This window comes from Poecilia latipinna, unplaced genomic scaffold (assembly GCF_001443285.1).
Source record: "Poecilia latipinna isolate Pla-1442-1.1 unplaced genomic scaffold, P_latipinna-1.0 Scaffold552, whole genome shotgun sequence".
NCBI classification, from domain to species: domain Eukaryota; kingdom Metazoa; phylum Chordata; class Actinopteri; order Cyprinodontiformes; family Poeciliidae; genus Poecilia; species Poecilia latipinna.
The window spans coordinates 361,145-375,278 of NW_015113168.1; the positions used below are offsets into that span (position 1 = coordinate 361,145).

At 38.0% G+C, this 14,134-nt stretch overlaps 1 protein-coding gene and 1 long non-coding RNA gene across 8 annotated transcripts in view; both read right to left on the reverse strand.

Annotated features, from left to right (window-relative positions):
• LOC106952988 (uncharacterized) overlaps positions 1-532 on the reverse strand; it is a 17,034-nt gene extending 16,502 nt beyond the window's left edge. Inside the window, exon 1 of the long non-coding RNA XR_001426093.1 lies at positions 459-532. This is a non-coding gene — a long non-coding RNA (uncharacterized LOC106952988). The remainder of the gene's footprint in view (positions 1-458) is intronic.
• Positions 533-6,958: 6,426 nt separating this feature from the next.
• Positions 6,959-14,134, reverse strand: part of LOC106952987 (histone acetyltransferase KAT7-like) — a 24,294-nt gene continuing 17,118 nt past the window's right edge. For all 7 annotated transcript variants that reach the window (XM_015041466.1, XM_015041465.1, XM_015041469.1 and 4 more), the window contains 4 exons: positions 13,315-13,408; positions 12,998-13,144; positions 11,839-11,945; positions 6,959-11,749 (listed from right to left, as the gene is read on the reverse strand). In XM_015041466.1, the coding sequence (XP_014896952.1) occupies positions 11,651-11,749; positions 11,839-11,945; positions 12,998-13,144; positions 13,315-13,408 (447 nt within the window). In that variant the 3' untranslated portion in view covers positions 6,959-11,650. The remainder of the gene's footprint in view (positions 11,750-11,838; positions 11,946-12,997; positions 13,145-13,314; positions 13,409-14,134) is intronic.

Sequence of the window (14,134 nt, forward strand, 5' to 3'; positions counted from 1 at the left end):
TGAATGCTTTTCTTGGCTGATTTTATGCTCCGTGTGTCAATACAAATTATGATTCATCGATTGAGATTCTCATTCTCAACAGAAGTTACTTTATGATTTTGTTTTTGTTTTGTTTTGCTTCATTCCACCCAGCCTTGCATATATGATAAAGGTTGTGATGCTGGCAGGTTAAAACCTGCAGTGAGACACCTTCCGCATGTATAAAAATCTCCATCACATGGCTTGAAAAAAAAAAACACAGAAAAGTTTTCTTACACATGAATGGACACAAATATGTCCTTGAACATTGTTTTAAGCGTGCCAAACTCGTAGGGGGCAGTGTAGCGCAAAGCTGAAACCTACATCAGCTTTTTGATCGCTTCAAAACAACTACGACTTCCTGTTAGGAATTAAACATGGCGCCAGGAGGTCCATGTATAGGTCGATCTACTTTTAAATAGCATATTAGGACATAAAACATTATTAAAACACAAGACGATGTCAATTAGGAATCGTGTCAAAGCAAGTATGTGGATATATTGGTGCATTATTTGTCGCACCAAATACAGGGACCAAATAAAGGTCTCTGTAATGCACAGGACCTTAAAACTCTGTTTTTCCAACTATACACACACAAACACAAATATTGAGCTTTTTCAAATCTCCACTTTCATGTGGATGAAAGATCAAAATGCATAAAAATCTATTTGTTTTCCATATATCCGGTTTGTTGAAGTGTGGGTGAAGTGGCCAGTTCTGATGTTAAAAATGTGAAAATGCTCAAGCTGTATGAATATTGTGCCAGGCACTGTAGATCAAAATGAGCAAACACATGTGGAAGATGTTTAGAGGCACAAAACAAAGGACAGTAATATATCAGTAGCTGATAACGTCACCTAGACAAGGAGTAACTTAGGGAATATTCATATTGTAAAGATGCAGCTTCCTTGGTTATTATTTCTGTGAAAAGCTTTGTCCTTTACAGCAGCTTCACGTCAGCATGCCGTTCCTTTTCAGATGCAGTCAAAAAAATCGTGATGTGCAAACAACCTTCAGAGCTGTCCAATCATGTAAGGTCATTGGAAAAAAAATGCCCTACTGTTGTGCGCTACAAATTTTGTCCTTCAAATTTTGTGAGGCATTTCAAACTCAATGTCACTTTTCAAATTCATTCGGGAGCTTTGCTCTTCTTTCTGGTGTTGGACAACAGCATAATGTTTTCACATTTGATAAAGTTACAAAACAAAACTTCAGTGGCTTTTATTAAAGGGGCAGTATTATGTATTTTCCAGGCACATAGAGACATTTTATAACATAGTCAAGTAACTCAAATAACTTCAGTTCTTATAAGTCTATATATATATCAAATGTGACTTAAAAGAAATTCGACAGCTTGAAATCGGGTGTCTGTCTCTTTAAGAAGCTCCTGCTCATTCTGAAACTCTGCCTTAAAGTCACCACAAAGCCTCTATAAACCCTTCAACATTTTTACCAGTGTTGCAATCTCATGCCAAAATACACTGAAGTTTTTGGTGGTAACATCCATCCATTTTCTGAACACCCTTGTCCCTCAGTGGGGTCGGGAGGGGTGCTGGTGCCTATCTCCAGCTAACGTTCCGGGTGAGAGGCGGGGTACATCCTGGACAGGTCGCCAGTCTGTCGCAGGGCAACACAGACACACAACCATGTGCACACACACACACACCTAGGGGCAATTTAGACAGACCAATTAACCTAACAGTCATGTTTTTTGGACTGTGGGAGGAAACCGGAGTACCCGGAGAAAACCCACGCATGCACAGGGAGAACATGCAAACTCCATGCAGAAAGACCGGGGCCGGGAATCGAACCCAGAACCTTCTTGCTGCACGGCAACAGCTCTACCAACTGCGCCACTGTGCAGCCTGGTGGTAACATGAAAAAATATATAAAAAATAGGGAGTCGTAACATCCTTAAAACAATTCTTAAAAGGTACCTTTTATATTTTCTTTTAGATATGTGAAGGTAGGTCCATGGACTACCCAAAACATGTTCATTACATTTTTTGCCCAAAATCATCCTCTTATAATGAGATTTCAGCTCCTCAGTTTTGCCTAATTGGAGTTTCTTTCAGAATGAACTGTTTTACGGCTCTGTCACTTTAATGCAAATAAGCTGTTACTGGCCACGCCCCTTAACTCAATGCTTGCACTCATACTTTATCTACTTCAAAAATGAGTAAAAATAGATGAGCAGCTCTATTTTTAGAGGCTCCCCCCACAAAAAGTAAATATTTACATAACAAGTCTTCTATTCATTATTATGTTCATGCATCTAAAATTAAGACTTTAAAGTGTCTTAAACTCGTTTAAAAAAAATTTAAGTTGGCCTTAGATACATTACAACCAGGTCTTCAATTTTATTTTAGTAGGACTATTTAATCTTGTATATTTTCTTTGTTCTTTTTTTCACAGCACTTTTTTTGTCAGTCAAAAGTTTGAGTCATACATCTTGTGTTTTGTGACTTAAGGCTAACGCTAACACTGCCAACATATCCTTGCTAGCTATCTAGCTAGGTTTTTTGCGTCTATCATGGGTAAATTCAAATTTATTGTCAGTTGGGCTGTTGAAGTTTGGACATTTCTGAGGAGATATAGGTCTTAAATGTTATTCTTAAAGAGTCTTAAATTCCAACCCTGTAAACCGGAACTCTGTACCTCTGTGTAACATGTTAGCTTGGGGAACGGTAAATTCTCAACATTGGTTGTGGCAGAGATTATTTAAAGAATGGATAAATCAGGTTACCGTGTCAGTCGCGTGACTAGGAAACGAACACCTCAACCTGAAGATCAGATTGTAGATTTATGGGATATAAAAACTCAACATGACAGTTTATGGTTATTGCAGCTGAAGGCAGACCTGAAAGTAAAAAACACACTCTTGTCACTTCCAATAGTTATTTTTTTCCTGACATATTAAATTTGCACTTCGGTATAGTTCATTCATGTATTGAGTGAAAGCGTGTGTCACTCACCTGGTACAGAAAGACATCCTACCTTGTATCAACGCTTCATGACTCAGACATGTGGGGTGGGGGGAAACACGCTTGGTTTGTGGGGTGGAGCGATCAGAAGGAGTTTATAAGAACAAGCAGAGACCCTCTTTCCAGATGAAACCTAAGAGAGAGACGGAGAATCTAATAATAATAATAATAAAACCCAACCGGTTGCTGTTTTTGCGCAGCTGACATCAGTTTGCCCCTGTATGCGTTCGAAGCAGCGGCGCCTCAGTCACCACCACCCGCTGCTGCTGCTGCTGCTGCTGCTGCTGCTTTGACCGCTGACCATGGAGGGTGTGAAGTTAGCGGCGGTGCTACTGCTGGTCGTGCTGGTGCAGACCGTCAGCGCGCTGGGGGCTCCGCTGTCCGCGGAGGACGAGGAGGGACAAATGTGGACGGTGGACAACTGGCAGGTAAGACAGAAACCAAGCAAATATGGCGAGTTTATGGACTTTGGTCCGAGTTTCACCTCACATTAAGAACATAACGGGAGCTGCATGGACCCGCGAGCGGCTTTAGGGGAAACGCACCTTCTGAACGCACCTTAAATTTTAATTCAATATTTGAAAAGAAAAACCCAACAACTATGATTTGGATTTGACGTGTACTATTTTGCTATTTTGATCTAAACATTGATTTTAAACAATAACTTGCATGCAAAAATATGCCAAGATGAAAAGTATTGACATATATTTTGAAACCAATACAGTTCAAATATTGTGCTTAGTTTTTAGCACAATATTTGAAAAAAAAAAAAAAACATATATGATTTGGTTTTGATGTGTGCTATTTTGATGTAAACACAAATTTTAAACAATAATTTTAATACAAAGTGTCAAAGTGAAAAGTATTGTCATACATTTTAAAGTCAATACATATCAAACTTGCTAATAATAATAATAGTAACAACCAGCGCTGTGTGTCTTCAACAGTGACTTATTCAGCATATAACAAAATCTAAGAAGACAAATATAATTTTTCCTCATCCCACTAACAGAGAATTCCATCAGCTTGCTTTATCCAAATTTCTTTGTCAAAATGCAGACTACAGTCCAGCTGAACAACAGCTGATACCACAAGTTGTTTTAACTTTAATAATGATAAATTGTGCTCCGTTTCTATATTTCAAAAGAATTGTTTTTAAAATTCATAAAGCTGAGAGGTTGTTGTTGAGTAAAAAATAAACTGTAAGATGTGAACCTGAAAATCAACATCTTACCTACGTTGGATTTGGGTGGAATTTATTCAGTATATCTGAGTAGAAATTATGTAAATTTAACGGAAAAAAGATACACAAATCAGTTAAATTCCAGCAAATTATCAAAACCATTTTACTCATCTTATATACTTTTTAAATTTCACTGGTCTCCAATCGTCATATAACAGAAAAAAAAAAAATCGGCTGACATTATGTTGAAAATAAAAATAATAATATAAAACTAACATTAATATCTAGAGTTGAATATTTTCAGATGTTCTTTTTACAGTGCAGGAGCAGGTAATAATTAAAACCAACAAATCAGTTTGCTTTAGACAGTTAGGAAGACGTTTCCCCTGTTTAGAGGATTTATGACTGTCTTGTGACTCAGGGTTTCCCAGTGGAGAGAGGATTAACCATCCGGCTGGCAGATCTGATCAAGAGGTCCAAAGCACAGCAGTTCCACGGCTTGATGGGAAGAAGTCCAGGTAAAACTATCAATCAAGATTATACATGTAATACATTAAAAGTCAACACCTGAGCTCTTTTTTTTTTATACGTCTTTCATATTTTATTTCAGGTGCGTTGGCAAGACTGGGCAGAAAACGTTAGTTTAATCACATCTTAGTTGTATTGTTGTCTTCGAAATGAATATTTTCCCCTCACCCTTTCCTTTTGTCATGTTTCTTTTTAATCAGGAAATAATAACAACAAAGGCGAGATGTTTGTTGGACTCATGGGCAGGAGAAATTTAGGACAAGGTAACAACACCTCACTGTGTCCGGAGTAAAAAATCTTCTTCACGCGTTCTTCATGTGGACGTTCTTCAGGGTTGAGTAAAAAATATAATCGCTTTGCTTTTTCCCCCCCCCCCCAGACAGTGACGAAGAGTGGAAACCTGACTCTTTCTGAAGATAACTAAAAAATAAAAGATGAACTAATAAAGAAAGCTTCACTTTAATGACGTTTTCTATTCAGTACCTCTGCAGATCCACAAGACACGGTGATGCACACCTGCAGCAGTAAACATGAATAAATGCAAGATTCTGCAAATTCATGTCATTCAGATCTTTGCCATAAATTTGTCATCTGCTGTATGTTGTTTATGTTTTATTTATGCACATTTAAATCCCGTCAATGGATTTATTCAGTAATACTTCTAAACACCTGACATATCTGCCATCTATTTGTGATTTCCCACATTATGAGCAAAGCTATTGAAGTGAACAGTTGCAACACAGTGGTATTTATTTATTATTATTTTTACATTTTGATTAGTTGAAGCAAATTTGCCATTTGGTATTGAAAAACAGAGCTCCAATTGTTTCATAACAGCAAAATACATCATGTTGTTGCATATTAATTAATAAAACTTGGTTTTGGCCACACGGTCTCTTGTTCAATCCTCTTCGATTACATATGGTGGAAAATGTCGAGGGTCAGGCTGCGGAAATATTCGACCCAATACCACAAGAACTGTTTCACATCTTGTCAGATAAAGGTTTGTTTAATGTGACAGACCAACATATCTCTGCAATGGGAGGAAAACGATGCACCAATAAAGTCATGAATCATCTTTGGGTTGGATGCTAACGGCTGTTGGGCAGCAGGTGGTGTACACCCACAACAGGTTACTAGTCCATCTTGGCAAAAAAGATGCTCTTAATGTTTTACTAATAAAAAATTGATTAGTGTGGTGAGCATATTTATTGATCACCAATGAGTCAATAATGTCAGCCCACCTTTCATCAGAAGGTTTTTGGGGGTTTGTGCCTTGAGCAGGCTAGCATTTCTAGGCAGTCAACATTTTTACAGGTTCTTTTTTGCGAAGTAGCTCCAGGTTATATAAATTTTCTGTAAAACATTAGCGAACATAAATGTTAAAGTTTTGCCACCGACTCTAATTTGGATTAAATTCTGGACTTTGCGCCATCCTAAGTTGTGATGTATGCGATCTAAACCATTTCCATTCCAGTTCTGGCTCTAGAGTTTATATTAGGGCTGCCGAGTTACAGGAATGTGAACCTCTGTGAAGACTTGAGACTCGCATAACTGTCAATTTTGACAGTTCAAATACCAAGTATACCTTAATATGAATTAGTACACAGTGGAAACTGTCTTAACACTGCATCCACTCTTGGATTGGCTGCTTTGTAAACACCAGCCAGTATGTCAAGTTCCATTGCACCGAGGCATTTTCTCTCCCCAACTTTTTTGCTTTCTTTTGTGGTTTCGGAAACTGACGGTCTGACGGGACAACGCACCCGTTCACCCTCCCTCTTCCCCGCTGTGCAAACGTGACATCTGCCGCGCTCTTCTTGAGCGTCATGCTAAGACCGCAGGAGAGCTTTAAGAGAAAAAATATCCACGAGCAGGCAAATTTTCCAAGAATAATTTAGAGTTACCTTCCACAGAAAAATCCGTGAATGTGTGAACGGACAAACACTGAGCGGGCATACGCACTGTTCGGCTCATTTGAATAGAATTCATCACGAATTCAAGGACATTTTTTGGTTTCAAGGCATTTCTGAAATGACCAAAAAATTGCACCAAAGTCCATTGAAATATAAATGGTGAAAATAAAAGGTCTTAGTTTTGTTTGCATGGCTTTCTACTTATTTCTTGCAAATTCAACCTGACTTAAAAGTTTTTATCAATTTCCCGGTGACTTCTTAGTATTAACCTTCTTTAGTGTGATCCTGTCGCAAAGTGAAATAGACCGACACACAAACACACCAGACCATCTGTTTCAACGATTGCATTTATTAGGTGGAAGGGGGTGAAAGCAAGTGCAAAAGCACAACTGAGCTACATACCAATGCCACTTTTCGCTACTTTTCTCTGTTGCTGCTTTGTGAGTGGTTTATTAGGTAGTAGCAGTATACAACAGCTTGCTGCTGACTGATGGAAGCTGAGGAAAGTTTACTTGGTGACATATATATATATATGTATTTTTTTTTTCTATTTCTATTTAGGAAGGTGAAGACCTGTAACAAGTTTGGAAGCTGTCTATCTATAGCTGCCATTGGCACAAAAACCAAAACAAACAAAAAAAGGTAAAAATAATACAGAAACAATAATTGGATAAAAAAAAACACAATACAAAAGAAACAAAATGGGTATGGTGACCTCAAGGCATACAAAGACACGATGTGAGAATATCTCACCATAGTTACAATGGACTGACACGCTCAACACACAGACTATTTCTGACAAAAATAGTCTGTGGTGTGGATGGAGCCCGTTATTTCAAGTTTATTTTATCATCAAATGAGAATTTCATGTTCTAAAATAAAATAAGAGGTAACACTTTATTTGAAGTCATAAACATGACATAACACCTACCATGAACATGAAGGAATCTTCCTGAATGTTCATGAAGTGTCGTTCGGTAAATAATGCAAAGTAGGATTAAAAGTCCATTAAATGTCTCAATTTTGCATTGAAAGTGTCATTATTTGCCGAATAACACTTCATGACAACAGACGTAAACATTCCTGAAGTGTCTTCATTTTCATGACAGGTGTTATGTAAGTCTTATAGACACCATTCAAATAAAGCGTTACCAAATAGGATGTATTCCTTTTGTGTTAAAAACAAGGTAACCATTCTCCCAAGGTTAAGAAACAGGAAATAGGTTCAAGCTATGCTTTGTTGTAAAAGACGAGCGCTCAACACCAGAAGATTCACAGTCAAGTATGAAACAGTCATTTGAAGAGTTTCCTTGGATAGACTTTTGTTCTTTGACAACTTTAAACCAATGGAGTGCGCTTTGCCTTTAACGGTTGGCACAAAAAATAGTCCTTATTTAGAATTTAAGTAAAAACATATTAAGATCGGCCTGCCAGCCATGTTTCTACAGATGCATGAACAGAGGAAACAAAGAAACAGTGAGAATATCTTCAACTTCACATATTTTACAGAAAGAATATATTACACCACACTAGACAAAATGTACAAAAAAAAATACAGTCTGGCAGAGACAAAAAAAATGTCAGCAACTAAATGTTTAAAGCTCCAAAACAAAATATCAAATGGGGAAAAAAATACATGTTTTATGATCAAATGATGTTGAGACTTCAATTTCATCACAAGCCACTTATCTTGTTTCTTGTTGCTTACAAAACTAAAAGCTAAGATAGCATGCTCTTGTAAGCCAAGTACACAGCTAAGCTAAGCTAGCAGTATAAAGCAGGCTAAATACAAATTTAGGTCAGTCACTACTCAGATTGGTGAGGTAAATAAAAGCTAAGTGAATGCAGCAGTCATTCAGCTTAGCTAAGTTCTAACCCTGTGCTAAGTAACCACTCAGTTTGCTTAACTAAAGACAAAGCTAAGACAGCAGTTGGTTAGCTTAGCTGTGTACAAAGCTATGCTAGGCAACCACTCAGACTGCTTAGATAAATACAAAACAAAGCGAAGATGACAGTTAGCTTAGTTAAGTACAAAGCTATGCTAAGCTACCATTCAGATTGCTTAGCAACCACTCAGATTCAGACACAAAGCTAAGACAGCAGTGAGTTAGCTTAGATAGGTTAAAAAAAAACTATGCTAGGCTACCACACAAAATTAAGCTAGGACATCAATCAGTAAGCTTAGCTAAGTACAGACCTATGCTAAACAACCACTCAGGTTGCTTAGCTGAACACAAAACAAAGCTAAGATGACAGTCACTTAGCTTGGCTAAGTACAAAGCTATGCTAAGCTACCATTCAGATAGCTTAGCTAAACTAAGTACAAAGCTATGCTCAACACTGGTAGTCGCTAAGTACACATCTATGCTATAGTGATTTTGTTTAGCCCAGTAAGAAGCTACGTAAGGATAGCTGTAAAGCAAAAAAAGTGCAAACCAAGGCTAGCAGCTGGGTAGCTAAGTACAAAACTAAGCTGAACTACTCAGTTTGCTCAGCTTATTTCAAAGACTAAAACAAAAAGAAACTAGAAGATTGACTTTGCTCTAAACAAGGACCCATATGAGTCCCATAAATATGTTCTACATTTGGTTTATTTTAAACTGATCAATTACAGGAGCAGAAGAAGCAACAACCTGGCTAGCTAACGGCTCATAGTCTTTGTGCTAATCTAACGAAAACGGTAGTAGGTTTTAGCTTATTTATCTTACAGCATATTCTCAAAAATAATAAACTGTGCATTTAACAGATTATGACTAATCACATAAATAGAATTAGATTAATTACCAATACAAATATTAATAAAACAAAATCCCTTTCGGTCTGTCAGTGTGGGCTGCTAATCAAGCTCATTTATACCGTATTCATCCTTGTCATTTTTTTGTTTTTGCTGTAACAAGTGGTGACAATGTCCAAAAGTGACACATTTTGACTCAGTCTTGTCACTTCCTATAGCAGGCAATAAGCCTCTGAAATGTAAAAAAAAAATAAAAAATCTGTCACTGTTTGCTGGGTTGGATGACCTGAAATCCTCCTTCTTTAAACGACCTTTCAACATTCAGATCTACATATTGGTCTCACATAAATATATTTACAAGAAAGCCAGTCCAGCTAAATAAAGCATCCCTTTACGCTCTAAAGTTAAGAATATAAATACCCCCAAGAGAAAAATGTAAATAATAGCATTAATTATGCTATTAAAAGAAGGGAAACGCCAAATGGGTTAAACCACTAGAAAAAAAATAAAATAAAATTGTCAACACATGTTAAAAAGGAAAACACAGAACAACAGTTGCTTGAACTGTTAAACAGTAGTAAAACCTCAGAGGTAGAAAAAGTATAAAACTGAAATGAGAACTTTTAAAAATGAAAGGATACAGAACAAACGTGTGTAACCTCGGACACCGCAAACATCACGAGTGATACGAAAACGAGTAAAAACAGGCAAGAGGTGATCGATCCCACACCCACATCTAGGTGACAATCTGTCCGACAGCAGAGGGCCGTCTGAACGTGGCCAGTGGCAGCTATAGCTTCCTGGCAAACTGACCGCCGAGACAGACTGAACGTAAGACACAAGACGCGTACAGGTTATTTACTTTGGGTTCAAACAGACATTTTTCTTCGATGTTACCAGATGAAGAGTTACACAATCACTAAAATATTTCCAAATCGATTTTTCTTTTTTGATACTTAGTGGGATTTAAAATGTTGACTTCAGATGCAGATTGGTAGGAAGTGCTGGTTCACTCCACTCACTTGTACACAGAAATTAGAACAAAAGCAAATTGATTTTACAACCAATGTCTAAGGAAACCATCCCATTCAAGTTGGAAACAGTGTGTAAACGAGTTTCTCTAGACATTTAAAAGATAAATAGTAATAATTTTAACTCTAAACAGGTTTTTAAGACACAATTATTTTTAAAAAGTCCACTTCTTCAGAGCTCTTATTTTAACAAACTGTATATTTTCAGGGTGTGTCCTTCTAACCCAGCCAGGCCAGGTGGTTTGCGTCAGCCAGGACGTCTTCACATAGGTCAACGTGTTGCTGACCTGCGTTGCATCTCCACAGCGGAACGAGGTGCGGCTCCAGTTCGATGCCGCCCGCCACAGATTGGATTAGCAGGCGCGTCTGGTGCCCGTTACTAATTGAGTGATGAGGCAGGCGAGTGGCGCTCTATTAGTTTCACTTTTCAGATAACACATGGGCTCACTGAGACCTAAGACCAAACTACATGATGATTCAGACATCCTGTATGCAAAGGCTTTATAGTTTCTTGCAAAAAGTGTTCATACTCCTTAATTTTTTTTTTGGTCATTTGGGAAGTTTTTCCTTCAGCAGACGGGAAAGCTGGTAAGAATTGGAAGATGGGTGGAGCTAAAGACAGGGAAATCTTGGAGGAAAACCAGTTACAAGCTATAGGTTTTATGTAAAGTACGTCAATGTCAGTGGGTATGAATACTTTTGCAAGACGCCGTCGGTCCAAATCTAACAAGAAATGATAAAGAAAATTATTACGCGCTAAACTCTGCTCCCAACCTAAAATTCATAAAAAGTGTAAAACTTTATCTACCCTGTACCCTTAGAGGTCAAGTTTGTCTTTGCATAAATTAGTTAATATATAGGAACTCCAGAAGAGTTCTTCACGTATACAGCAAATATCACAATTTATATATCTTAATATAACCATTTTAGTTGTAAAAATTTCTTATGAACTAACCCATAAATTTAATGGTCTAGTTCAAGTATAACTTTTTTCTTCATATCATCAGTCCAAACCCTATTAAAATCCAGGTCCAACTTTGTCCACATTTTCCTTTTAATGTAAAGTATTTAAGCGTGAGAACCGCAGGAATAATAATAATAAAAACCTTTAAAATTTACATAGTGATATATTTGTTTCACTTAAGTCAACACGTAAACTGTTTGAACCCAAAGAAATGGTGAACGGTAGTCAGATGTGACTGTGCTGCAGCTGTGAGGATGCCAGTGAACGAAGGAGGAGGAAGAAGGAAGCTCCTTTACGTCCCTTTAGGCGGCGTCCATTTTAAGGCCGTGGGGTCAATGGTCTTCCCATTACCGCGTTTGGTCTCCTTCGCCTTCCAGTCGTCAATGAGGTCCTTCAGAGAGAAAGGAAAAAAAGACAGTTAGTTACTGACTAGATGGGAAAATAAACTGTAAACCAAAGACAACAGTCCGAGTTCTTCACCTGTCTCTTTAAAACCAGGTGCTTTCCTTTCCAGTATTTGAGCATTTGAAGGGACTGCAGTGTGCTGACAATGTCCACCGGATTCACCGCCGTCTCCTGGCTGATCTCTGCAACAGAAAGGGAGAAATTAAAGGAGTTTAGGGTGGTGGGGTCAGCAGCGCCTGCCGAATCCACGGTCCTCAGTGGTTCAAATACTGTAGGTTCGACTGATTGGTACCAATATAGCTGGTATCTAAATGATCAAATTAAAATGATCAATTCTGCGACACATTCGCGCTTTTAGATAGATTTTTACCCAGAATGCAAATGGAAAAAACCGTGAGTGAAACGGTGACTGGGACTGACTAGTATATCTTTCATTGAAGGAAAGTTAGTTTCACATCTGCTCAAGAGTCCCCCTGGTGGTTGAAGAAAAATCCACATATAAACCGGAAAATACAATATATGAAAAAAAACAAACACTGAATGCTCTCTGGTATGAGGTGGCGGGCCGGATCCGGCATTGTTCAGGGGGCCGGACCAAATGACGTGGCAGGCTGGATCCGGCCCGCGGGCCGTAGTTTGGGGACCCCTGAAATAAAGTGTTACCCAAAGGGTTTAGAGCATAAAAAAATAATACAGTAACTAATTTATGAAACAAGATTTTGTCAAATGAGAACATCAAAATCATGTACTTTGACTATATTTATCAATGTTCCAGTTATTATGATTCAAATGCAGCTTTAAATCAAACGGTTTTTAGCCTTCATTTAAAGGAACTGTTTCGGCAGTTGTGCAGTTTTCTGGAAGTTTGTTTCAGATTAGTGGAACATAGAAACTGAATGCTGCTTCTCCACAGCAACTTTTCAGACAAAAAAAAAAAATGGTGCTGCCCAAAATCTGGTTTATAAATATTGGTGATTGACCAGAAAACTGCAATCAGTGAACCCCTAGTTTTCATTGGAATCCATGATGTAAAAAATTCTACAGAATTTTCCTTCAAAATCTGGACTCGGTGTCTCTGTATGAGCACATTCAAGCACATCAGAACTACTTCTAAATGTTGTATGACCTTTGCTCCCTCTTGGCCAGTACTCTCTTGACAAAGAGGTTTTTAATCTCATTGGGACTTTCCTGATTAAATAAAGGTAAAATAATAATAAAAGAAAAACATTCCAACCTTTGATGGAGATCTCCTTTCCCTGAAAACTGTTGAGGTACCGCAGCAGAACATCTTTCCAGTAACTCCTGTAGCTGATCAGACCCAGGTCGGACAGGGGGCGCTCAGGCGAGCCCACCTTTTCCTCCACCTTGGACAACAGATAGCCTGTTTGTTGTTTTTGGACAGGAGAGAAAGTTGTTTTTAATTGAATTCTCTGCGCATATCTTAGTGCAGAACAGAAAAGACGTACAACAGTTTTGCTGAAACTTTTCTGAGAGGCACCCTCCTAAATCAGGCGACATTTATCAGTGAATGAGAGCCGTGTTTGTACTCACTGAAGTCAATGAGCATCTTTCCGTAGCCTTGCCTCATGTACTGCGGCATGGTGAGGATGCAGGACACGTTGTAGTTCAAGAACGAGTTCTTCTCCTGTGGAAGGAGAGGAAACTGCTGTGACAGAGCAGGATGGGGCCCCTGGGCTGGAAACCATGTTAACTGGGTATGAACTGACGCTAGGCAGTAGCTCCATGTTGCTCCCTCAACAAAATTACTATAACTTCATAATTTTCAAATACTTTTGTATTGCATATATTCATAAAAATCCAAAAATAAAAGTACAATGTCTGCAAAATATGCATTCATTAAAAAAAAAATTCAAAAAAAAATTTGTGGGTGCTCTGGCCCAATATCTGACAGTATGAACCAGAGCGGGATGGGAAATATGGCTTAAAAAATTTAATCTTCGATATTTTTTAACCCAAGATTAAATTTCCAATTTTGATCCATTTTTCCTTTTTGTTCTTCAAAAAAACAAGAAGAAAAAATACAAATGACAGAAAATCTAAAAAAACAAAAAAACAAACCCTGGCTTTTATTTCAATCATTCTTTCTTTGAGTTGACCTGAATTCAAAGTCAAAATAAATAGTACCTGTAGAATAGGCTTATCAAACAATATGGTAGTTCTTAGATGGGACAACATCACTATGAACTATGGAAACCCATCGGTGGAAAGAAACAATAACTAGATTTTCCAAAAATCTAAATTTGACAAATCGATACAGGGTTTTCCCCCCAGTGCCCGCCATGCTTTACTAGCCCCGCCGCCAGGCTAAGCGTTGCTTGTTTACGTTTCTAGGAAAAGGAAAAAACAAACA